The sequence below is a fragment of the Lissotriton vulgaris genome, unplaced genomic scaffold, assembly GCF_964263255.1.
Source record: "Lissotriton vulgaris unplaced genomic scaffold, aLisVul1.2 SCAFFOLD_227, whole genome shotgun sequence".
NCBI lineage: Eukaryota > Metazoa > Chordata > Amphibia > Caudata > Salamandridae > Lissotriton > Lissotriton vulgaris.
This window is the reverse complement of record NW_028242055.1, coordinates 835,848-862,474: the sequence shown is the minus strand read 5'-3', so window position 1 is coordinate 862,474 and position 26,627 is coordinate 835,848. Positions and strand designations below refer to the sequence as shown.

The 26,627-nt window shown below is 45.2% G+C and overlaps 1 protein-coding gene across 1 annotated transcript in view; it reads right to left on the bottom strand.

Moving 5' to 3' along the window:
• The window catches only part of LOC147669078 (apolipoprotein L5-like), a 198,569-nt gene that overhangs the window by 86,388 nt on the left and 85,554 nt on the right, over positions 1–26,627 (bottom strand). Inside the window, exons 8-9 of the mRNA XM_086948239.1 lie at positions 24,587–24,640; positions 12,968–13,018 (exon numbers count right to left, since the gene is read on the bottom strand). Coding sequence (XP_086804365.1) covers positions 12,968–13,018; positions 24,587–24,640 — 105 coding nt within the window. The remainder of the gene's footprint in view (positions 1–12,967; positions 13,019–24,586; positions 24,641–26,627) is intronic.

The window sequence follows — 26,627 nt, the reverse complement described above, 5'->3', positions numbered from 1 at the left end:
ATAGTGAATTGCAGACATTTCTGTTTTTCACTATTGCAAGGCTACTTGTTCCCATAGGCCAGAATGGGCAGTTTGAATATAAGATCATATAATCCTAAATGAATCAGGGAACTAGTTAAAAATTCAATTTAGTATTCCTGACCCTAGAATGATAACCTTTTAGTGAAATTGGTTTTAATATTCCGTGTTTGAAAATACCACTTTTAGAAAGTAGGCATTTTCTTGCTTACCTATCCATGCCTGCCTCTAATAGGTTCTGTATTCCATGTCTGGTTTGTGAATGACAGCGCCAGGGGTGGCTCCAGGAGGCAGGGTGAGTCAGCACTGGGCTGAATAGACCTATCTGCATGTAGAGTGGTGAGAGGAGTAGCACCTGGGCCTGAATAGGGCTGTGCCTACCTTCCACAATACTGGCTCCACTTCCTGTGGTGTGTCTGATGACCCTGGTCAACACTGACAAAGAGAGAAGTTGTGCACTGGCAGAATGCACCCAGAAATGGTTTGTGCTAGGTACATACACTCTCTGTCTTCAGAGACAAAGGATTTATGAGTAAAAGAAGGGGGACTCAGACCCCAGAATTTTAGATTATTTCTGAGAATCAAGACGACCCTTTGCTGAGGAGAAGAACCAGAGAAGCTGAAGGAGGAGACTACCCCTGTGCTGTGTGTTTGGATGTTGGTCTGCAGTGGTTGCTTCATTGCCAAAGAAAGGGAAAAAATGACTGAGTGTGCTTTCATCATCTTGAAGAAGAATTTCCAAGGGCTTGGACTGTGCTTGCCTCCTGCTTGAACTTTCAGGGATACAAGACTTCGCCACCAGCTCCTCCCTGAATTTCCTTGCTGGGAATTGAAATGCCTGCCATTGTGCTGGCCTTCTGAGAGACTGCATGTCACTGGGAGCGCGACTCAATGACGAGAAGCGTGTCGCAGCCGCAGCAGTTGCTGTTGCATCACCGAAGAAGCGGGACACCGTAGCCGCCATCACTTCGCCGAAGCGCGTCGCATCACTAGAGAAGCGTGCCGCCACCGCAGAGGTTGCCATCGCATCACCGGAGAAGCATGTCGCAGGGTCTGTCGCAACTCAGAAGTTCATCGAGTCGCCACATTGCTGTCAGACGTGCACGCATCCTATCTACGTTGTCGTACTGCAGACAGATGCCATTATTGCACTGGAACATCATCGCATCGGATTGCAGTAAGAAACCGAAGCATCACCTCCCCACACAGTAAGGAAGCGAGCATGAACTCCCCTGCACAGCAGTAAGGAACTGACACATCCACCCCCCTGAGTGTAAGGAACCAACATATCACCTTCCCTGCGACCCTTTTGTTTCTTTTCTGTTACACATCCCAGGTACTGTGAGAGTAAAGTGTCGCATTTACCATCTAAAGTGAACTAAGCTATTTTTACCATTTTAAAGACTTATTTGGATTACAGTATTGTGGATTTTTGTTGTTTGGTCTTGTGTTAGGTGTAGTAAAGGGTACACAGTCAAAATATCGAGTTGTAAATATCGACCTACCATAATATCGAGCCTGAAATATCGAAGGTGCATAATATCGAAGGCAAGAATATCGTAGGACAGAATATCGACCCAAGGTAAGTAATATCGAAATACTTAATATCGATGTAAGTAATATCGAAGTAAGTAATATCGATAGCATATATATCGATATTACTAATTTCGATGACACTAATATCGATATTAGTATTATTGTATAGTTTTTTATTATGTATGTGTTATATGTTTAATTTAAGTATTTAAAATAATTACTATTATATGTGTATAAATTTTATATAATAATAAATAATTTTATAAGTAAATTTTATGTTTTTGTACTGGAGCGGGTTGTGGGTTTATAGGGGAATAGGGTGGTAAGTAATTTAATTATGGTAAATTGTTTAGTAATTAGTAGGATTAATTAATTAATTATAATTAATTGGTAATTATGTGAAAATAATAGGAAAATAATTGTAATTAATTTATTAATTGATATATGTATGTTCTGTAGCGGGTTGTGGGTTTATAGGGGAATAGGGTGGGAAGTAATTTAATTATGGTAAGTTGATTAATAATTAGTAGGATTAATTAATTAATAATAATTAATTGCTAATTAATATTGATTAATTGGGAAAAAAATTAATTGATTAATTGATATATATTTTCTGTAGCGGGATGTGGGTTTATAGGGGAATGGGGTGGGGAGTAAGTTAATAATAATTAATTAATTAATATATGTTTTTATAAATTTATCTTTAATTTATTGGGAAATAATTAATATTAATTAGTTAATTAATTATTATTATTTTGTACATATTTAACATTATTAATTAATTGGTAATTAAATAATATTAATTAGTTACATTAATTAGAGTAATTTATTGATATATAATTTTTAATTACTGTTAATTAATTAATTGGGAAAAAATAATATTAATTATTAAATTATAATAATTACAGCTAATTTGCTAATATATTTTCTTTTTTTGTTATTGTTCATTAATAATTAATTGCTAATTAAATAATATTAATTAATTTTGGGTAAAGAAGTATTTTTAGTGTTTAGGGTCAGTTTTGAGTTTTTGGGTAAAGGGTTTATTTTAGGGTTTAGGGTCAGTTTTCAGTTTATGGGTAAAGGGGTATTTTTAGGGTTCAGGGTCAGTTTTCAGTTTTTGGGTAAGGGGGTATTTTTTGGTTTCAGGGTCAGTTTTCAGTTTATGGGTAAAAGGGTATTTTTAGGGTTCAGGGTCAGTTTTCAGTTTTTGGGTAAGGGGGTATTTTTTGGGTTCAGGGTCAGTTTTCAGTTTTTGGGTAAAGGGGTATTTTTTGGGTTCAGGGTCAGTTTTCAGTTCTTAGGTAAAGGGGTATTTTTTGGGTTCAGGGTCAGTTTTCAGTTTTTGGGTAAAGGGGTATTTTTTGGGTTCTGGGTCAGTTTTCAGTTCTTGGGTAAAGGGGTATTTTTAGGGTTCTGGGTCAGTTTTCAGTTCTTGGGTAAAGGGGTATTTTTAGGGTTCTGGGTCAGTTTTCAGTTTTTGGGTAAGGGGGTATTTTTTGAGTTCAGGGTCAGTTTTCAGTTCTTGGGTAAAGGGGTATTTTTTGGGTTCAGGGTCAGTTTTCAGTTCTTGGGTAAAGGGGTATTTTTAGGGTTCAGGGTCAGTTTTCAGTTTTTGGGTAAGGGTGTATTTTTTGGGTTCAGGGTCAGTTTTCAGTTCTTGGGTAAAGTGGTATTTTTAGGGTTCAGGGTCAGTTTTCAGTTTTTGGGTAAGGGGGTATTTTTTGGGTTCAGGGTCAGTTTTCAGTTCTTGGGTAAAGGGGTATTTTTAGGGTTCAGGGTCAGTTTTCAGTTTTTGGGTAAAGGGGTATTTTTAGGGTTCAGGGTCAGTTTCAGTTCTTGGGTAAAGGGGTGGTTTTTGAGTTCAGGGTCAGTTTTCCCTACTGTTGTACTCTCTGGAGTAGGAATAGAAATGTTTAGCCTTACGCTATCCAACGTTTTATTTAATTATTTGTTAAAATATCAAATATTTATTTTATTTTTTATATTACTTACATTTTATTTATGTTACTCTTTTATGTTTGTAAATGTGTTAGTAAATTAGAATATATTTCATTAATTTATAAATTCGTAAAATAATTATTAATAGTTATTGTTCAGTGTATATATATTACATATTTACTGTATATATTTAATTAATGTATTCTTAATATATGTATTATTTATTACTTTTAAAAATTATTAGATACTTTTAAATATGTTTCTTTTATTTATTAGTCTTATAGACTTAATTTTACATTTCTATATTAAAAAAAAAAACGATATTTTTAACATCGATATTTTTTACATCGATATTTTTTTTCCGATATTTTTGTACTTACCATGTTGTAGATAGGATGTCGATATTTTTGCCCTCGATATTGTTGACTCGATATTCTTGTAGGTCGATATTTTTGTAGTCGAAATTCTGTCATAGATCCGTAGTAAAGATTACATCTTTTTCTAAACATGTGTGGTGTCCTTCTTTAGTGTTTTCACTGTATTACTGTGTGTGTTCACAAATGCTTTATACACTGCCTCTGAGATAAGCCTGTCTGCTCGTTCCCAGCTACCAAGGGGTGAGCAGGAGTTATTTTAGTAGTGTAGCCCCTTACCCTGACTAGAGGCAAGGGTCCCTATTTGTCAAAGGTACCTACCTCTGCCAACTGGAAACCCCCAAATCTAACATTGGTGGTCAGCGGTAAGGATTTGGACTTGCATTTGTGATTCATATACAGTGATTGGTGTACACATCTGCAACAACACCGGTGAGCAGATGCCATAATTGATCAAAAGTTCTGTTGAATCCATGGTGCAGATATCAATCTGGAGGCCGGGTAAGAGACTACATCTAATCCTTAGTCCCAGCATGCGGTATGTGGCAAAGTAGGACAAACTCATAAATCAATTTTACCCTAGTCAACACATTGGAGAAGGTGATGGTAATTTGTCGTGTAGTTCGATTGCACCACTAAGCATTACACAGGTTGTAAGCATAAGCCCTGAGTGTGTTATAGGGTCACTTATTCATTCTCGCTAGGGCCGCTGGGCGTTATAAAGATTTTCTTATTTATTTCACTTGGACCGCTGAGCATTATACAAACGGCCCTGGGTGTGTTAAAAAGGGTCACCACCTTGATAGTATTTTTACGTTAAAGGAGTTTTCCTAGGGAATGTCAGTTTCTTAACACTGGCAGTGTCTGAAAGAAGTGAAGAGGTGTTTTATTTCTCTTGGACCGCTGAGCATTAAACAGATGGTTCGCATGACCCCTTGTTGTGATATAGGGAGTAATTTGGATGTTAGGGATAATTTGTACCTTAATGAAGAAGGAGGTGTCGTTTGAGATTGGCTAGGGTGGGCCTATGTTTGCCAAGATGTTCCTTTTTCTCCACACAATTCGTTGCTATATTTCTCCCCAAGTTGACAAAATAATTATTTTTTCTGCCAATTTTTTTCTCTTGTAGTTTCTTTAAGGTTTTTACATTTATGCATTGTTGATATTGAGAGGCTGTTCAGTTTTGCAATTGTACTTCATGTGTAAATGTTATGTCCTGTAAGTTTAAGCATTTATGAAATTATAACCATTGTTTCCCACAAATCAGAATTCCATATTTCTAGTTTGCTGCTAAAAATCAACTCATACTGAACGAACCTTTGCTCATTGTTAAAGATTATTACTACTTCATTGCATTTGTCTTTGTCACTTGTTTTGTGATGCATCTGTTTAAAAAAAATGGAGCTCAGAACCAGCAGATTGTTGCTGGTACTACCATGTGGATACAGTTTCACCATGATCAGTAGATTTAGTAATTATTTAAAACTCAAGAAAGTCAAAAGTTCATAAACTCCTTAACAAGTCTACTGATACATTGGGGAGACACCAGACAACATGCAAGCTAGGTTCCCCGCACAAGCTCGGAAGGTAGAAAAACACGACAGTTAGTAGCACACTTATATCCAGACATGCGCAAGTGCCTGGCCTACGGGGTGAGAATTTGATGCCAACATAATAGAGTCCATATAAACACACATTCAGACCAGACTTGTGAAACATAAGAAGCCTAACAGCCAGGATAGCCGCTATCGACCCCGAAAACAGAAGAGTGCCAACTGACCGCAAGAGAGATAATAGCAAGGGAGGATTGGGAAAGGTCCTGTCACCCGTTTTGCAACCTACTAGAGGAATGGACTAAGAAGGGGAACCAGTTTGGCTGGTCCTGGCCTGAAGGGGGTCATTTGAGGCAAAAGACAGAGCTATGGTGGAGGATTGCATCAAATATGGGAGAGGAAATCCCCCCAACATGTAGCAATGCCTCATAAGGTGGGAAAAGGGGCAAACAGAGAAAGGAAGGGTATTAAGAATAGGAAGGAAGTGGAATTGGACCAGGATGGCACTGATGAGACCCCACTTAGGGAGAAGGAGGCTCAGGTCAGAACAGCTGTAGTTGTAGAGGCACAGAAGGCGACGGTAGCACCCCACAAGCCAGGACCAATCCACCCCCTTCTTTAACATCATGTTAACAACCGGGAAAATGCAGACAGCCCCACGCCCCTACTCCTACTTGTCCTGTATTATCCATAACGTGTTGTTCTGATGAGGAGCCCGTCGTGACGATATTAATAAATAAAACACCGTACAGCTTCCTAATTGCACAGGGGCAACAAAGTCCTGTTTGAAAGGAGGGATTGTGCCCCTGTCCAGGGACTCCATGGACACCCTGCTGTGCCTCAACACCCAGTACCTTACTGCATTCACCTTCTGTGGTGTTCAGTTGCGAGACCAGAGACTGCTACAAAGGGTCTGCAAATTAAGCCTAAGCAAAGAACTCTGCTCCGCTCTTGGAGTTTGCAGAGTTTTGGCAACTCCGTGCTCGGCGTAGAACATTAAGTTGCAGATAAACTCCGTACTCTGCAACAGAGCAGAGTTTTTTGTGTTGGTGCACCTGAAAGGCATGTTCTAATACGCGGGTGTGACTTAACGGGTGCCCGCAATCTCCAAAACCATTGTCAGAACCGTTCGGGAGTACCACGAGATTTTCGAGGCAGATGTATGGTCCCGCAAGAGTTTACGGTCGCCAACAAGTAATTCCTGTCCGCCAGCAGAGTTTCAGTGGGGGTTTTGTGACAAACGCCGTTCCAAAGGCACAGGATCTACTGCTCAGGTAATCTCCATAGGAGATCAGTAGGATAGTTGTCATGTTCAAAAAATGTGTGCATACAAGGGTAAGACCAATCAACAGGGTATGATCTTAAGACAACAATTTGTTCATGAAAAATGACTTAATTCTATTTTGAAGTAGTCTGTAGCTGGAATCAGATGGATTTCCTTCGGCAAATATTTCCAAATGTTCTGTGCGATACCCGAGAAGGCTCTGTTTCACTTTTTATTTTTGTGGAAAATCTGTGGGTTCAGTAGCAGGGAGCTGGTAATTCGTGATGATCTACATCTGCCTGATAATTCTAGCTTTTGTGCCATGTACCTGGGAGTATTGAAATATAGGGCTTTACGAGTTATGCATTCTTGCCTTATAAGGGAGCCAGTTTAGGGATTTCAGATCAGGGGAGATGTGTTTTTTCTTTAACTGTGATGAATCTGGCCGCGGGTTTGAGAGAGTCCCATAGAGGGGCCAGCTTGTATCTGGGCAGGCCATTAAGTGAAGTACTTCCGTAATCAAGCCTGGGAACTACTATCGCTTGGACCACATATTTAAGTTTGTCTTAGGGGAGGAAGGGATTTAATTTTCTTAGTATGCTCATCTAGTAGTTCGCTCCTTTGGTGGCATTATTTATGTGGTTCTACATATGCCAATGTTTGTCAAGTGTAATTCCCAGAGATCTTGCAGAATCTATAGGGTGAGGTGTGCAATTGATGGCAGTTACCTGCTTCAGCCAAAGGTCAATTTTTAGATTGTGTTTAGATGGTGTAATGAGGAGGGATGCCGTGCTGATGACATTAAGTTTGAGATGGTTGCGAGTAAGCCAATTCTGTGTATTTTGTAGAGTAGTGTTGAGGGTGCATGACGTCATCTTTGAAGGAGATTTTCAGGTACAACTGGGTTTCATCGGCATACATGTGATAACAAATGTTAGAGGATCTCAAGGAGTCTGCTAAATGTTCCATGAATAAGTTGAAGATAATAGGTGTGAGGGCAGAGCCCTGTGGGACCCCCATGGTAACCGCAGTGGGCTTGGACAGAGATTGGTTGACCTTGACTCTTTGGGTTCTATCATGGAGGAGTGAAGTAAACCATTGAAGGATGGTCCCTTATAACCCTATCCTTCTTTCCGTATTGAATGCAGATGATAGGTCAAGGAGGATAAGAAGACATGCTCCATTCCGATACAACATTGATAATACAGACAATGTTGGAGATTGGACAGGGATAGTTAAGGCCTGAACAATCTGCCGTTGTTTTTTCAAAGATGGGGGTTACCTGCGCTAATGCGGCAGTCAGGGATAGTACCTTGAAAGAGCAAAGCATTTACGATATTGGTCCATAAATGGAGGATAGACGATTTGATTTCCTTACAAATATTCGGATGAAGGGTCAATGAAGTGGTTAGAAGGTCTCAATGCTTTAAGCATATTTTGAATGATTCTTTCCTTGAGGGGAGTCCATGTGTACCAAATAATACCCATAGTGACCAACAGAATCAACAGATTGTGAAGGATGAGGAATGGTGTGAAAGATAGTCGCCAGGAGCTGCCTCACTGATTGCATCTCATTTTCAATAATTTCGATTTTCTCCATGAAGAAGGAGCCAATGTTCTTGCATTTTGGGAGCGTGTTGGACCCAGTACCAGGAGGGTTAAGTTCGTTATTGGATTGTTGCTTGACAATTTCAAAAAGATTTTTGGGTTAATTTCTGACTTGGTCTAGTTGAGTTTTAAAGAAGTTTGCTTTTGAACTTCTGATTCTTTTGTTGTGAGTGTTCCTCACTGATCGTAACCATTTTGTGTGCTCCATGGATGGTGAGGATCTCCAGGTTCACTCTGCTAGTCTCGATCTTAACTGTTTCGTGTGCTCCATGGATGGTGAAGATCGCCATCTTCTCTCTGCTAGTCTCGATCGTAACTGTTTTGTGTGCTCCATGGATGGTGAGTATCTCCAGGCTCTTTCTACTAGTCTCAAATTGCATATTGCACTATTAACTTTTTAGTTGAATCAAGGTTTGGAGACTTTGCTGTATATTTTTCTTTTCGTTGTAGGTGGCGATCGAGTCAAGGATATTCAAGATGGAAATATGGTAGTGCTCTGGAAGGTCATGAATATCTTCCATTTCTACCTGAGCATTCTGGGCATTGTTACTGAGGGTAGACAAGCTATTAAGCTGTACATTCTGCAAACTTATTGTCCAATGTTTAGTTTCTTTAGTTGAACTGTTTTGGGGATCATGGTCACAATGATGAGGAAGTTGATATGGTAGTGTCCAACTGCAAAGCACTCCTCTGTAATTATCCAATGTAAGCGATTGCCCCACCCCACATATTTCTAGAGAGACATTTTTCAAGAAACAGGAATCTGCTTGTTGCAGTTCCCATTGACTTGTGGGAAAGGCCTATGATTGGAGAAGAGAAAATGTAACTTGACTGAGGCCAACTGAAGTCTGCATGGAGATTGTCCACATGAGGGCCATATGGGCGTTCAAACTCAAATTTATCCTTAAGACCTTGTAAATTTGTATTATTTCACTCGCTCCTCTGATGCTGCTCTTTAATGCATAACATTCCATGAGGATACTCTTTATCTTGTTTAACTTGTGTAAAGTATCTTCTCAGCTCTGGTTTCCACTCTATAACATTTCTGAATAAATAAACAACGGAAGCAATGAGGAGTCCCAAGGACTTAGTAGGCCAGAGGCCCTCACATCTTTGTGAGCACAGATTGAAGCTCTGCATGAAAGGCTTTTCATTGCTGGTGAGTGTCTTGCACCAACCCCAACCTATGGTGTACCACACTAGCGTGTGTGTCAGCCCATAGGTGCCTCTCGCAACAGCTATAGGGAAAAACCAAGGGGCATATTTATGAGCGGGGTTTTGTCACTTTTGCACCATGCAACGTGGTGGAAATACAACGCAAGCCAAAATACCATTTATGAATCCACATAAGGCCACCTAGCAGAACCTAGCACGGCCCTGAGTGGCTCCATAAATCCAGAGTAACGCAACACAGCACAAATCACTGCGTTGTGTTGCTCTGCCCTGTGAAGGCGGTCCATGGGCGTTGTGTGGGTCTTCAATGGGCGTTCAATGGGCAGTCCATGGGCGTTGTGTGGGTCTTCAATGGGCGTTCAATGGGCGGTCCATGGGCGTTGTGTGGGTCTTCAATGGGCGTTCAATGGGCAGTCCATGGGCGTTGTGTGGGTCTTCAATGGGCGTTCAATGGGCGGTCCATGGGCGTTGTGCGGGTCTTCAATGGGCGTTCAATGGGCGATCCATGGGCGTTGTGTGGGTCTTCAATGGGCGTTCAATGGGCGGTCCATGGGCGTCGTGTGTGTCTTCAATGGGCGTTAAATGGGCGTTCAATGGGCGGTCCATGGGCGTTGTGTGGGTCTTCAATGGGCATTCAATGGGCGTTCAATGGGCAGCCCATGGGCGTTGTGTGGGTCTTTAATGGGCGTCCAATGGGCGGTCCATGGGCGTTGTGTGGGTCTTTAATGGGCGTTCAATGGGCTGTCCATGGGCGTTGTGTTAGTCTTTAATGGGCGTTCAATGGGCGGTCCATGGGCGTTGTGTGGGTCTTCAATGGGCATTCAATGGGCGTTCAATGGGCAGTCCATGGGCGTTGTGTGTGTCTTCAATGGGCGTTCAATGGGTGGTCCATGGGCGTTGTGTGGGTCTTCAATGGGCGTTCAATGGGCTGTCCATGGGCGTTGTGTGTGTCTTCAATGGGCGTTCAATGGGCAGTCCATGGGCGTTGTGTGGGTCTTCAATGGGCGTTCAATGGGCGGTCCATGGGAGTTGTGTGGGTCTTCAATGGGCGTTCAATGGGCGGTCCATGGGCGTTGTGTGGGTCTTCAATGGGCGTTCAATGGGCGGTCCATGGGCGTCGTGTGTGTCTTCAATGGGCGTTAAATGGGCGTTCAATGGGCGGTCCATGGGCGTTGTGTGGGTCTTCAATGGGCATTCAATGGGCGTTCAATGGGCAGCCCATGGGCGTTGTGTGGGTCTTTAATGGGCGTCCAATGGGCGGTCCATGGGCGTTGTGTGGGTCTTTAATGGGCGTTCAATGGGCTGTCCATGGGCGTTGTGTTAGTCTTTAATGGGCGTTCAATGGGCGGTCCATGGGCGTTGTGTGGGTCTTCAATGGGCATTCAATGGGCGTTCAATGGGCAGTCCATGGGCGTTGTGTGTGTCTTCAATGGGCGTTCAATGGGTGGTCCATGGGCGTTGTGTGGGTCTTCAATGGGCGTTCAATGGGCTGTCCATGGGCGTTGTGTGTGTCTTCAATGGGCGTTCAATGGGCAGTCCATGGGCGTTGTGTGGGTCTTCAATGGGCGTTCAATGGGCGGTCCATGGGAGTTGTGTGGGTCTTCAATGGGCGTTCAATGGGCGGTCCATGGGCGTTGTGTGGGTCTTCAATGGGCGGTCCATGGGCGTTGTGTGGGTCTTCATTGGGCGTTCAATGGGCGGTCCATGGGTGTTGTGTGGGTCTTTAATGAGCGTTGAATGGGCATTCAATGGGCGTTGTGTGGGTCTTCAATGGGCGTTCAATGGGCAGTCCATGGGCATTCAATGGGCGTTGTGTGGGTCTTCAATGGCCGTTCAATGGGCAGTCCATGGGCATTCAATGGGCGTTGTGTGGGTCTTCAATGGCCGTTCAATGGGCAGCCCATGGGTGTTGTGTGGGTCTTCAATGAGCGTTCAATGGGCATTCAATGGGCGTTGTGTGGGTCTTCAATGGGCGTTCAATGGACAGTCCATGGGCGTTGTGTGGGTCTTCCCATGCGTCACACTTGGTTTTTGATGCATTCCCAGAATTTCCAAAAGGAGGAGACCTAGTAATGCGTCCAAAGGTTTGCCTTCCCAGGAAAGGCGCAGTAATGAAAATATCTTTATGTCTCCTTGTTACTTTCTCTTTCTATATGTGCAGGAAGGAATCCTGCATGCAACAGAGTCACCCTTGCACCATGGTTCAAGGGGGCCCGCTTTGGTGCGAGGCAGCAACAATGATGCCAGCACAGGGACAAAGGCGGGAATGTGCCATATTTTTTTTTAATTCAGTGCATTTCTGCCCTTTAGCTTTCACACAGCACAGCAAGGTGCACAAATATTCCCCCAAGGTTCTAAATTGCCAGACTGCGTACTAGTGTCCTATAGCTCTCGTCGCCTCCATTCTGAAAGTATTGGAATTATCTCAATAGCCTTTATAGTTCAGAAGATACCATTCTTTGAAATGACAGAAACAGACTAACGTGTACTTCCCAGTCCCACCTGGGGAGAGGGTGTGTCCGCAAGATCCCACCTCTCATGAATGCCAGCTTCAGACATTGCCGCATTCTCCCTGGCACCCTCGAACCACTAAATGGCTTCATTCAACTGAGCCCTTAGTACACCCAAGTGTGTACAAAGCCTGTGAAGAATATACTCAGAACAGCATTGCCCACCAGGCTCCATGTCAATGCAGTACAGCACGTTCACTGCCATATCTTCCTGTGTGTAAATACAATACTGAATACTTTTGAAGGTATAACTTTAACAGAACATTGAGTTTATTGAGAATAATTACTCTTAGCATGCACTATCTAAGCTTCAGCTTTCTATCTCCTACTGGAGAAAGCCTTGGTGTATCATGTTGATACCCCTGGACATACCAGGGCCCCCATGAATACCGTGCTAAAACACTGATGGAGGTATGATGATGCAGAAATGCTAAAAAGAGAACATTTAAAATACACCTTCAAGGTTCTGCTGAATTTGTAATTTCCTGAGCCTTCCTCAAGAGTGCAGGGAATTGATTTTTCTTATTTATAGGGCTGAACAAATATTTCTCCTTTCTTTCAGTGTTTCCCTTCTACCCTTTTTATTTCAGTCTTTCTCTCGTCTTAGCTACTGACACCTGCCTTCTTGGTTTTCTGCTGTGTTTCACTTATCCTTCTTTTTACATTCATGTGTCTCTTTTTGCAATGTGTACATCTGTCCTCCTTCACCAAAGTCTCTCCTAAAGTTCATTGTTTTACTATCAACTCGTATTTCTCATTGGCCGATAGATGTATCCTTTTAATTTCTCTGTGTCTTCTTCTGTCTTTCTAAGCTCCATTAGTGGTTTGATGGTTTCTTGCTCTCATTTTCTGTTGGTGACCTTGTCTCATTTGGTATTTTCTAGCTATGTGGAGTAAACAGCTGCTACCATGACCATGTATTTGTGAACATACAATGAGTTTGAGTTGTAAACAGAAAGACAACCGTACCATTTCTAAGTGTGATCTCACCTTCTTGCTTCCTAATTAATTGCAGCATCGTTTCATGGAGTCTTCTTCTCTCTGAATCAAAGTGAAAGAACCATTAGTGTGTGAAGCCTCCTCTCTGCTGAAGCACAAATAACACAACAGTATTTGCAGAATTGTGATTTAGCAGCAAGTACAAGTACTTGAACAATTATAGTAAGTAGATGTTCCAACATAAACAACGGAACACAGTTGAATTGCCGCATTGTATGTCGATATATTGTCTTCAATAAAATGCTTTGATGAATCTGTAGTGGTTGTTGACCAACGGGTAAAGGACACAACCACATCTGTCTCCCAAACTCCTTCAGGGAGGTCAAGGGCAGGCCCAGGGGTGGAGTGTGCAGGACCATGCAGGTATCTACAGGAGAGTACAGTGCGATGCAGGATTGGACAGGAGTGTGCAGGAAGGTGCAGGTATGACAAGGGTATGCACATGTGTGCAGGAGCATGCAGGTATGTACAGGTATGTGCAGGTAGGTATAGGAGTGTGGAGGTATGTACAGGAGTGTGCAGGAGCGTGCAGGTATGTACAGGAGTGTGCAGGTATGTACAGGAGTGTGCAGGAGCGTGCAGGTATGTACAGGAGTGTGGAGGTATGTACAGGAGTGTGTAGGAGCGTGCAGGTATGTCCAGTAGTGTGTAGGAGCGTGCAGGTATGTACAGGAGTGTGGAGGAGCGTGCAGGTATGTACAGGAGTGTGGAGGTTTGTACAGGAGTGTGCAGGAGCGTGCAGGTATGTACAGGAGTGTGGAGGAGCGTGCAGGTATGTCCAGTAGTGTGTAGGAGCGTGCAGGTATGTACAGGAGTGTGTAGGAGCGTGCAGGTATGTACAGGAGTGTGGAGGAGCGTGCAGGTATGTACAGGAGTGTGGAGGTTTGTACAGGAGTGTGCAGGAGCGTGCAGGTATGTACAGGAGTGTGGAGGAGCGTGCAGGTATGTCCAGTAGTGTGTAGGAGCGTGCAGGTATGTACAGGAGTGTGGAGGAGCGTGCAGGTATGTACAGGAGTGTGGAGGTATGTACAGGAGTGTGCAGGAGCGTGCAGGTATGTACAGGAGTGTGGAGGTATGTACAGGAGTGTGTAGGAGCGTGCAGGTATGTACAGGAGTGTGGAGGTATGTACAGGAGTGTGTAGGAGCGTGCAGGTATGTCCAGTAGTGTGTAGGAGCGTGCAGGTATGTACAGGAGTGTGGAGGTATGTACAGGAGTGTGTAGGAGCGTGCAGGTATGTCCAGTAGTGTGGAGGTATGTACAGGAGTGTGCAGGAGCGTGCAGGTATGTCCAGTAGTGTGGAGGTATGTACAGGAGTGTGCAGGAGCGTGCAGGTATGTACAGGAGTGTGGAGGTATGTACATGAGTGTGTAGGAGCGTGCAGGTATGTACAGGAGTGTGGAGGTATGTACAGGAGTGTGCAGGAGCGTGCAGGTATGTACAGGAGTGTGGAGGTATGTACAGGAGTGTGTAGGAGCGTGCAGGTATGTACAGGAGTGTGGAGGTATGTACAGGAGTGTGCAGCAGGTTCCAGGTTTGTACAGGAGTGTGCAGGAGCGTGCACGTATGTACAGGAGTGTGGAGGTATGTACAGGAGTGTGTAGGAGCGTGCAGGTATGTCCAGTAGTGTGTAGGAGCGTGCAGGTATGTACAGGAGTGTGGAGGTATGTACAGGAGTGTGTAGGAGCGTGCAGGTATGTACAGGAGTGTGGAGGTATGTACAGGAGTGTGCAGGAGCGTGCAGGTATGTACAGGAGTGTGGAGGTATGTACAGGAGTGTGTAGGAGCGTGCAGGTATGTCCAGTAGTGTGTAGGAGCGTGCAGGTATGTACAGGAGTGTGGAGGTATGTACAGGAGTGTGCAGGAGCGTGCAGGTATGTACAGGAGTGTGGAGGTATGTACAGGAGTGTGTAGGAGCGTGCAGGTATGTACAGGAGTGTGGAGGTATGTACAGGAGTGTGTAGGAGCGTGCAGGTTTGTACAGGAGTGTGCAGGAGCGTGCACGTATGTACAGGAGTGTGGAGGTATGTACAGGAGTGTGTAGGAGCGTGCAGGTATGTACAGGAGTGTGGAGGTATGTACAGGAGTGTGCAGGAGCGTGCAGGTATGTACAGGAGTGTGGAGGTATGTACAGGAGTGTGTAGGAGCGTGCAGGTATGTACAGGAGTGTGGAGGTATGTACAGGAGTGTGCAGCAGGTTCCAGGTTTGTACAGGAGTGTGCAGGAGCGTGCAGGTATGTACAGGAGTGTGGAGGTATGTACAGGAGTGTGTAGGAGCATGCAGGTATGTACAGGAGTGTGGAGGTATGTACAGGAGTGTGTAGGAGCGTGCAGGTATGTACAGGAGTGTGGAGGTATGTACAGGAGTGTGTAGGAGCGTGCAGGTATGTCCAGTAGTGTGTAGGAGCGTGCAGGTATGTACAGGAGTGTGGAGGTATGTCCAGTAGTGTGTAGGAGCGTGCAGGTATGTACAGGAGTGTGGAGGTATGTACAGGAGTGTGTAGGAGCGTGCAGGTATGTACAGGAGTGTTTAGGTATGTACAGGAGTGTGTAGGAGCGTGCAGGTATGTCCAGTAGTGTGTAGGAGCGTGCAGGTATGTACAGGAGTGTGGAGGTATGTACAGGAGTGTGTAGGAGCGTGCAGGTATGTACAGGAGTGTGGAGGTATGTACAGGAGTGTGCAGGAGCGTGCAGGTATGTACAGGAGTGTGGAGGTATGTACAGGAGTGTGTAGGAGCGTGCAGGTATGTCCAGTAGTGTGTAGGAGCGTGCAGGTATGTACAGGAGTGTGGAGGTATGTACAGGAGTGTGTAGGAGCGTGCAGGTATGTCCAGTAGTGTGGAGGTATGTACAGGAGTGTGCAGGAGCGTGCAGGTATGTCCAGTAGTGTGGAGGTATGTACAGGGGTGTGCAGGAGCGTGCAGGTATGTACAGGAGTGTGGAGGTATGTACAGGAGTGTGTAGGAGCGTGCAGGTATGTACAGGAGTGTGGAGGTATGTACAGGAGTGTGCAGGAGCGTGCAGGTATGTACAGGAGTGTGGAGGTATGTCCAGTAGTGTGTAGGAGCGTGCAGGTATGTACAGGAGTGTGGAGGTATGTACAGGAGTGTGCAGCAGGTTCCAGGTTTGTACAGGAGTGTGCAGGAGCGTGCAGGTATGTACAGGAGTGTGGAGGTATGTACAGGAGTGTGTAGGAGCGTGCAGGTATGTACAGGAGTGTGGAGGTATGTACAGGAGTGTGTAGGAGCGTGCAGGTTTGTACAGGAGTGTGCAGGAGCGTGCACGTATGTACAGGAGTGTGGAGGTATGTACAGGAGTGTGTAGGAGCGTGCAGGTATGTCCAGTAGTGTGTAGGAGCGTGCAGGTATGTACAGGAGTGTGGAGGTATGTACAGGAGTGTGTAGGAGCGTGCAGGTATGTACAGGAGTGTGGAGGTATGTACAGGAGTGTGCAGGAGCGTGCAGGTATGTACAGGAGTGTGGAGGTATGTACAGGAGTGTGTAGGAGCGTGCAGGTATGTACAGGAGTGTGGAGGTATGTACAGGAGTGTGCAGCAGGTTCCAGGTTTGTACAGGAGTGTGCAGGAGCGTGCAGGTATGTACAGGAGTGTGGAGGTATGTACAGGAGTGTGTAGGAGCGTGCAGGTATGTACAGGAGTGTGGAGGTATGTACAGGAGTGTGTAGGAGCATGCAGGTATGTACAGGAGTGTGGAGGTATGTACAGGAGTGTGTAGGAGCGTGCAGGTATGTCCAGTAGTGTGTAGGAGCGTGCAGGTATGTACAGGAGTGTGGAGGTATGTCCAGTAGTGTGTAGGAGCGTGCAGGTATGTACAGGAGTGTGGAGGTATGTACAGGAGTGTGTAGGAGCGTGCAGGTATGTCCAGTAGTGTGTAGGAGCGTGCAGGTATGTACAGGAGTGTGGAGGTATGTACAGGAGTGTGTAGGAGCGTGCAGGTATGTACAGGAGTGTGGAGGTATGTACAGGAGTGTGCAGGAGCGTGCAGGTATGTACAGGAGTGTGGAGGTATGTACAGGAGTGTGTAGGAGCGTGCAGGTATGTACAGGAGTGTGGAGGTATGTACAGGAGTGTGTAGGAGCGTGCAGGTATGTCCAGTAGTGTGTAGGAGCGTACAGGTATGTACAGGAGTGTGGACGTATGTACAGGAGTGTGCAGCAGGTTCCAGGTTTGTACAGGAGTGTGCAGGAGCGTGCAGGTATGTACAGGAGTGTGGAGGTATGTACAGGAGTGTGTAGGAGCGTGCAGGTATGTACAGGAGTGTGGAGGTATGTACAGGAGTGTGCAGGAGCGTGCAGGTATGTACAGGAGTGTGGAGGTATGTACAGGAGTGTGTAGGAGCGTGCAGGTATGTACAGGAGTGTGGAGGTATGTACAGGAGTGTGCAGGAGCGTGCAGGTATGTACAGGAGTGTGGAGGTATGTACAGGAGTGTGTAGGAGCGTGCAGGTATGTACAGGAGTGTGGAGGTATGTACAGGAGTGTGTAGGAGCGTGCAGGTATGTCCAGTAGTGTGTAGGAGCGTGCAGGTATGTACAGGAGTGTGGAGGTATGTACAGGAGTGTGCAGCAGGTTCCAGGTTTGTACAGGAGTGTGCAGGAGCGTGCAGGTATGTACAGGAGTGTGGAGGTATGTACAGGAGTGTGTAGGAGCGTGCAGGTATGTACAGGAGTGTGGAGGTATGTACAGGAGTGTGTAGGAGCGTGCAGGTATGTCCAGTAGTGTGTAGGAGCGTGCAGGTATGTACAGGAGTGTGGAGGTATGTACAGGAGTGTGCAGCAGGTTCCAGGTTTGTACAGGAGTGTGCAGGAGCGTGCAGGTATGTACAGGAGTGTGGAGGTATGTACAGGAGTGTGTAGGAGCGTGCAGGTATGTACAGGAGTGTGGAGGTATGTACAGGAGTGTGTAGGAGCGTGCAGGTATGTCCAGTAGTGTGTAGGAGCGTGCAGGTATGTACAGGAGTGTGGAGGTATGTACAGGAGTGTGTAGGAGCGTGCAGGTATGTACAGGAGTGTGGAGGTATGTCCAGTAGTGTGCAGGAGCGTGCAGGTATGTACAGGAGTGTGGAGGTATGTACAGGAGTGTGTAGGAGCGTGCAGGTATGTACAGGAGTGTGGAGGTATGTACAGGAGTGTGTAGGAGCGTGCAGGTATGTCCAGTAGTGTGTAGGAGCGTGCAGGTATGTACAGGAGTGTGGAGGTATGTACAGGAGTGTGCAGCAGGTTCCAGGTTTGTACAGGAGTGTGCAGGAGCGTGCAGGTATGTACAGGAGTGTGGAGGTATGTACAGGAGTGTGTAGGAGCGTGCAGGTATGTACAGGAGTGTGGAGGTATGTACAGGAGTGTGTAGGAGCGTGCAGGTATGTCCAGTAGTGTGTAGGAGCGTGCAGGTATGTACAGGAGTGTGGAGGTATGTACAGGAGTGTGTAGGAGCATGCAGGTATGTACAGGAGTGTGGAGGTATGTCCAGTAGTGTGTAGGAGCATGCAGGTATGTACAGGAGTGTGGAGGTATGTCCAGTAGTGTGTAGGAGCGTGCAGGTATGTACAGGAGTGTGGAGGTATGTACAGGAGTGTGGAGGTATGTACGCTCCTGGAGGACACAACAACCCTAATCAAGCACCTCCACTTCCACATCCAGACCAACCCCAAAATGACTCTCAGCAGAACCCTCATCCATAGGCTGCTTGGCTCCTGTGTTCCCTTTACTAACGCTATCACTGACCTCCTCACACCCCACGCCATTGAATACACAGACTACATCCTGCTCAGAGATCTAAACTTCCACCTGGCTAACCACGGTGACTCAAACACCGCCTTCCTTCTAGTGAACCCCATCAGCAAAGACTAAAACAAATAGTCAGCATTCCCATGCACACAGCGGAGCACACACTCAACCTTGTCTTCACCTGGAAAAACAGTGTCTCCTACAGCCACACCAAGGAACTCAACTCCTCTGGACATATCACCACTGCATTCACTTCTGCACAAAAACCACTGTACATGAGGATGCCCTCAGCCTCCCCCACAGAAGCTGGAACAAAGTCACTGAACGCCAGTTCACCTCCCCCTCATCAGCACCCCACCACTGACTATGGCAGACGCAAACGCCGCAGCACGCATCCTCCACCGCTGGATCACGAACTATACGGACACATGTGCCCCCCCTTAAGAAAGATACCATGAGACACATAAGGAAAGGAAGCTGGCTCACTCCTGAAATCCAGGAATTCAGACGCTGCTGCAGATGACTTGAAAAGACATGGAGAAACAACAAAACCCCCCAAACATGCACCACCTACAAAGCAGCCACCACCGCACACCACCAACTCATAAAATCCACAAGGTAGACATTTCTCCAAGATAGAATCCTCACCAATGCTCACAACACCCAAAAACTTTTCTCCATCTTCAAAGAATTTGGCAAACCCTTCAGTAAACAAGACATGTCCCACCCTCCCAAGACCTCTACAACAGACTTAGCACCTTCTTCTACCACAACATCAAGATGATCTAGGACAACTTCAACAACCAAGACCACCTCACTGCTCCAGCTCCCACCTGCGACAACAACAAACAGACCCTGCTCAAATGGATCCTGCTCATGACAGATAACACCTTGAAGACCATGAAAAGCATCCACTCCGGAGCATCCTAAACCCCTACCCACACCACCCTCCGTGGACCCGACAGACCTCAAGAATTTCAGGCCCATATCCCTGCTTCCCTTCACAGCCAAAGTCATCGAAAAAAACATCTACACCCTACCAGCAAACTTCATCGAAGCTAACAATGTACTGGACATCTCCCAATCCGGATTCTGAAGCCATCACAGCACAGAGACTGCCCTACTTGCTCCCACCAACCCCAGCCAGCCCCAGTTATCATTTTTTAAGAAATACCTCCGGAACCTAGCCCACCCAGAAGCCTCATTAAAATAAAATGCGAGAACCTGCAACCACAGTGTGAATTGTGCTGATTTTATTTTTAAACACTTTTTTGACCCTGGGGGCCTACTCGGACCTCCTGAGCCTAGGGTGACAGCGTGTTTCTACCCCGCCCCCTTCTCTCGTTTTATATCTTTGTTTCTCTGTTTTTTGGTGACTCGCTTCTAATAGCCGCAAGATGGCTACCAACACTTCCTGGTTTGGAGTGTTGATAGCCAATCAGAGTGAAGATCATGCTCGGAACTTAGACTCCACCCAGATATCGAAACTTTTATTTTTCTAATTTGTCAGCAACTACTGAATGGATTTACAACATTTAAAAAAAGGTCACTTTCTGACCCAAGCACTACCTTTTTGCCAAATGTGGGGTAAATGCGTTCAACAGTTCGGGCTGTAGCTCGTCTCAAAATTTCCTACTGAAATTAACATGGGGAAAACTGATGGTGGAACCCCCCTTTTTTCTCAGAGTCCGCTTTATGAATCACTTTTCAGGATAGGAGCTGACCTGCATAGACTTTTTTTTGGAGAATTTCTCAAAGATTCATCAAACTACACCAAAGTTATTATCAAATCAAAAAATGCTTTTCCTATGGAAACTAGGTTCTAACTATAACTACCTACTGGTGACCGCCAGTAGGTAATATATATATATAGATATATATATATATATATTTACACACACACAGAGTCACAAATCTAAAGCAAAAAAAGAAGTGTGAACTCCCATGCTTGTTTTTAATGAAGACCCTTGGGTGGCCATCTTTATAAATTTATTAGAGGGGTCAACAAGAGGGGGCTGCATCGAACCCCCTGGACCCTGGGGGCCACCACCTCCCTGGGGCTCTTTCAAAAAAGTACAGTAGCCGCATGGACCCCCTTCCTAGGGCTTTCAGAAGCCACAGTGATCACCACCTCCCTCAGGCTTCATATATAATTGGGCTCGTAGACCACCAGGCCCCAAGGCCAAACATCACCAAGGGGAATTTTGTTTTTTAAATAAAATAGGTGAACCACATGGCTCCCCTCCAGGAGCCACATATGGCCCTGAGTATACCACAACTCAGGGCCTGCTCCTTCTATCTCCTGAGGTGCCCACCCTCAGGAAAAAGCTGTTTGATGTGCTTGGCGGGAGCTGACAGCTGCCACCAAGCAAAAGCAATCACACTACTTCCAGCAAGCAGCAGCTGCCAACCTGCTCCGACTTGCTTGAAGTGGAGTTTTCATCTCTTCCTCTGCCCGCAGACATGCTGGCAAGGAAAGAGATAAACGTATTGCCCTTGCAGACAGAGAGCTGGATGTCTTGTAACTCCCTGTGTGCAACAGCAATGCTAGCCGTTGCAGGTGGTGGGGAACCAGCTGGGACTGTGAGGACCTTGCTGTTCTTCCGTGGCTCCATAGCACATTGGGTTCTAAGGGTACACACAATAATACTTTATTTGATTTAAAAAAAATCATAAAGGGTGGACTTACCACCATGCAAGCGGTATTTACATCATAAAAACAACACAAAATAAACTTTGAGTCGAGTTAAAAATTAATAACATGCTCTACAAAAGTGGCAGAAAAAAGGTCTAAAAGGAAAAGAAAAAAGTATAAAAGAATAATGGTTATTCAAACAAGAGGCTCGTTATTTTTAACTCATGATACAAAAAGACAACCGTTGGAAGAAAAGGGAAGAGAATGGAAAAGTCTGTGGTCTGCCAAAGCCTGGCCTATTGTCCAGAGACCTCTTTGGATGGTGCCCTTTTTTCCAGCTCTATGGCGGCAAGGTTAAAAAATGTTATGGTTTTACATGAGAGTTCTATCCAAGATCCACTTAGGCATCTTATCACCGCCGCCCTGCAAGTTCTCACCTGGGCTTCTCTTAAGAGAGATCGAAGAAGCGTTTTTCTTAGGTTTTGGAGTGCCGGGCATATACATATGAGGTGCAGTAAAGACTCTGCGCCGTTGCCGCAAAGGCGGCAATCGGGAGTTGCCCACAGCCGTAGCCATTTGGGAGTGAGGTCTTTGGACGAGAAGCAACCCAACCTTAAAAGGCTTAATTTCCTTTTATAGTGGTCCCTGAAGCATTCTTTCAAATAATCCTGTGGTTTTAGGTGGGTATATGACGGCAAGACGATCCAGGCATGGCTTTTGCCAGCCACTGCTGCTTTGTCCATGAATAGTGATGATTGTTTGACTGCTTTCTTGATTATCAGTTTGAAGGCAGAATATGTCATGGGCAGACGCCAAGATTCATCTAGTTTTAATGCCTCCAGTTCTAAGGGTGGGCTCAAGGGCACCCAGGAAGATGGGCCAGGCCCCAGGGAATGAAGTCCTTGGGGCCAATATTGGCCGGTGAGGGTGGGTGCGCGATACCCCTTCCCCATTAAATTACATCTGGGTCCCGAAAAAAGAGGTCCACAGGGCAGAAATTGGCTCAGGCCACACAGTCCTCCTCCCCATTTCCTTAACAGTATACAAGATCTTACACCCCTTTTGCAACATTAATGGACATTTTAAAAAAAGGCCCCCAACTGGATTTCCATCTGACTTGGTGATGCGTTCGTGATGCAGAGGAATATGAGGACATCTCCACCAAACCAAGTAGAACTTACTTCATTTAGTCAAGAGGAAGCACCCCTGTGGGTGGTAGAGATTCACCTCTGCGGAGTCTTGTCAACTTCTCTTAACGAGGATTCAAGTTATCACAGATTTGTGGGTGAAGACGCATGCGGAGCAATGACATTGCCAAAATTACATGAACACAAGGTCGCTGGAAACATTAACTGTTGGTCCTTTAAGCAGCTGTAGTGCAGAATGTGCACAAGATATGTACCTAATGAGGGAGTACTTGCTAATTAACCACATGAAAGTACTCCAGTTGGGTAGATGTTTTCAGCAAAATAGAGGGACTAAATGAGGTTCCAGTCTGGCACATACTCTGAGGCTTGGTGAAGGCAAATCAAATGTATTTCTCCTTGTATTCCACGTTGAAAAACAATCTGCAATCCTTAATGGAGGTGAATGCTTAGATAAGCAATCTTATCTGTAGTGACTGTAACAAGTGAAATCTTTCTTGTCGTCTTTTGCTGACAGCAGAGTCCTTGGTTCTCACTTTTAAATACCCTAATTATGCAAATGCCAAAAATCCATAGCACCACTTACGCACCCACTCACAGGCATACAAAGGCATTGACATGCTCACTTACAGACCCACAAAGCCACTCACACACCGACTCACAAACTCAGTTGCAGCCAACACAGGCAATCAAACACACATATAGAAACCTAACCCTGCTCTCACGTACCCACTCATGGACGCACACAGGTAATCCGACACCCACTAACAGACTCATAGCACCACTCATGTCATGTGTGATATAATATGTGAGGTCATAAGCAGTGCATTGTGGGTGCGTAAGTTATGAATAGCTTAGCTGCTAAATTTCACAGGTTTGGTATGAGTGAGATCCGAGCCTAACTGTAACGTCCCTGTAACCTATGCTGTGTTGGTAATGGAGGGAGTGCCTCTGTCAGCAGTTAATGGTAACTGTGCTGCATGTGCTGCAGTGAGGTGGTGAGTGGGCATGGCAGAATGTGATCTGGTTTTCCGCATGTGTTGCAGTGTCATTTTAAAGATTTTTGGAGCCTGGGCAAGACATATTTTGGGGCCCTCTGTTCATAACATCTTTCAATTGAATTACCCACTTTCATACTTGTTGTAGCCTGCATGATGCCTACCACACTTTCAAAATGGGTGTTCCCCGAAACAGTTGAAATATGTCTTTCCGAGGACCCCAACATTCCTGAAGAAGACACTGGGAAAAGAGAGACAGAGGTAGAGGTAGGCATAGAGAAGAATAGATATTCAGATATAAAAACAGACAGAGTTGAGTTGGAGAGAGATAAAGTTTACTTTCCATGGGGGTCTCTTGGAAGGTGGGCACCGTGGGCAATTGCCCTCTTTGCCCTTTCTTTAAAACGTCTCTGGTATGTAGAAAGGATGTATGATGTTACTCCGCATACTATTACTCCGCATACCGTTACAACGCGACTTTTACAACGCATACCATTACAACGCATAGCGCTTTGAGGTGCTGGATAGTGGTAAGTATAATTTACTATTCTAACTCCAGTCCCCGTGGACCCTAGGGAAGGTGTTGGATAGTAAATTATACTTATTCCCTATCCTAGAGCGCCCCCCAGCGCAATGCGTTGTAATGGTATGCGGAGTAAAAGTCGCGTTGTAATGGTAGTGCGGAGTAAAAGATGCGTTGTAACGGGTGTATACCATGTAGAAATGGCTGATAGAAACAAATGCTACTGGAGTTGGGAGCGAAAGAGACAGAATCCCACCAGTGAGAGGCATGGGGCAAAGTCAGAGAACTAATTGGAAGACAGACAGAGAAGAAGCAGAAATTGGATAACAAAGAAAAGCTGAGGGAGGGACTTATTCTGTTACCTTAGTACATGTATGGGTGTGCTTCTGACTGCTGTGCCTGAGACTCCTAGCACCATAACTATGCCTTCTTTCATTTCCTGTGTTCAGTGTATGTTATATGCCTGTCAGTAGGATAGTTGCATTGATTGCCCATGGCTGGTAGAAAAGTTGTCAGATCTAGAAGCAGTATTAGAAACAGATCTATAACAAAAGCACTGTAATCACTCACCCTCCATCTCCTCAAGATGTCTCTGCTCCCTTTCTTCTTTTTCTCTTCTTTTCTCTGAATGAAAATAAAAGCATCTTATTGATGTAGCTTCTAGTTCAAAACCTTTGAACACAGTGCAACCCTTATATTTGTCTTGAAAAACCTGCCACATCCAAAACAACATTAATTTTAAAATTATTAAAACAGTTATGTGGGTGTTGGAAAAAGCAGCTAGTTAACGTGAAGCTGCATAATATGAAAACAAGAAAATACTTGTAGCGAGTATACCAACAACATATGGATGCCCGTACATTCTGTTTCTGTTTCTGCCTACACTACATTTTGTGTGCGGCTTGCAATCTCTACCTACCTAAGTGGTTCATCATGTATCAATTTGGCTAATGGCCTTATCATCATTAATGTAGTGTTGCTCAGTCTATTTCTGCCACGTCAATCACTTGTCCTCATCTTTTAAGTCCAGCTTATGCATGTTAGTAGGAGTCCTATGTGGTATTAGGAGAATATGTTGCTGTCATAGGTCCTGATTTACATCTTGGCAAATGATTACTCCTTAACAACTGAGATGGATACCCCATCCGCTGAAATATAAGCTCCATTTTATCCTATGGAATGTATATTATCTGTCACCGTTATGATGGCGTAACCCGTCCTTCGAGATCTAAATCAGTCCCATAAGACCGTTTGCAGTCTCATGCTCCATATTTACGGTCAACTTGAATAGGATCCATTCAGTATCTTTGATTGCGCAATACACCTCAGTTCCCAGTCCTGTGTATGTTTGATGAACGAGTGAGTATGATCATCGATGACGTATGTGTACATTGTTGAAACCAGTAGGGATGGAACTTTTCTAGGAGAAGATGTTCAATATATTTTCGGTTTCTAGGTCCGATGTGACTATTCTGTGTATATTTTGATCCAATCAATTTATTACCAGAACCTCCCTTGCCCCGATCTCTACTTAATGGTGCCCGTTGTGTGGCTGCACACAATGGGCATGCCGCTGACATGTCACTAGCGTGTGAAAGGCATGCCCAAGGCAAGCCGATCTGAGCCTGTCTGCGACTATCACCAGGGACCCTGGTTCTCTGACCCATCTCCACTACATCTCCAGCACCCTAAATGATCTGATCCCTGGACACAAAAACAACTGTCCGCTCTCAAAGCGGGCAGGAAAAATGAAATGAGCTGATTAAAAAGACACGTTTTTATGTGTTTTTTAAAAAGACGGAAATCCAGGGTGTGCTGTAAGTCCACGGGGAAGGCATTCTAGGCAGCTGTTGCTTTGACAGAAAGGGACTGTCCCCCCAGATGTGACCTGCGAAAAAGCGGGATAACCATACGGCGTTGAGTGGCAGATCGCAAAGATCGGCAGGGCGTGTACAAAGCAAAGTGCCTCCTAAGGTACACAGGCCCTTGGCCATGAAGGGCCCTGTGAGACAAGGTAAGGGCCTTGAACTGCACCCGCTGGGCCACTGGCAGCCAGTGCATATCCCCCAAATGCTGCCTAACACTAGATCTCTGAGAGATGCCAAACAGGAGTCTAGCTACGGCATTCTCAATAATTTGAAGTTTCTTTACCAAATAGCCAGGCATACCAATGAACAAAGCATCGGCATAATCGAGGCGGGAAAGGATAAGGGCACGCACTACCATTTATTTGGCCTCCCTAGGAAGCAGGGGAAAAAAATCTATGTAAGGCCTTAAGGGTGCCGATGCAGACTCAGGTAAGTTTTTTAACATGATTTGAAAACCGGAGATCTTCACCAAGCCACACCCCTAAGTTCTTTGTCGGGCCTCCCTCTGAGTTAGGGCAAGGGAAATCAGGAGGCCACAACAATTCTTTGAACGCAGGTGGGAACTGGCGATACAGGAGTACCTCCGACTTGTCCTCATTGCACTTTAGTTGGGCATGTGCAAGCCAGTGAAACACGGACAAGAGGCAAATCTGGGTGGTATTAGTGTCCAGATCAGAGTCCTTCCAAGTGAATAACAGCTGGGTGCCGTCCGCGTAAGCTATCATTTTTTGCTCCCAGCTCCT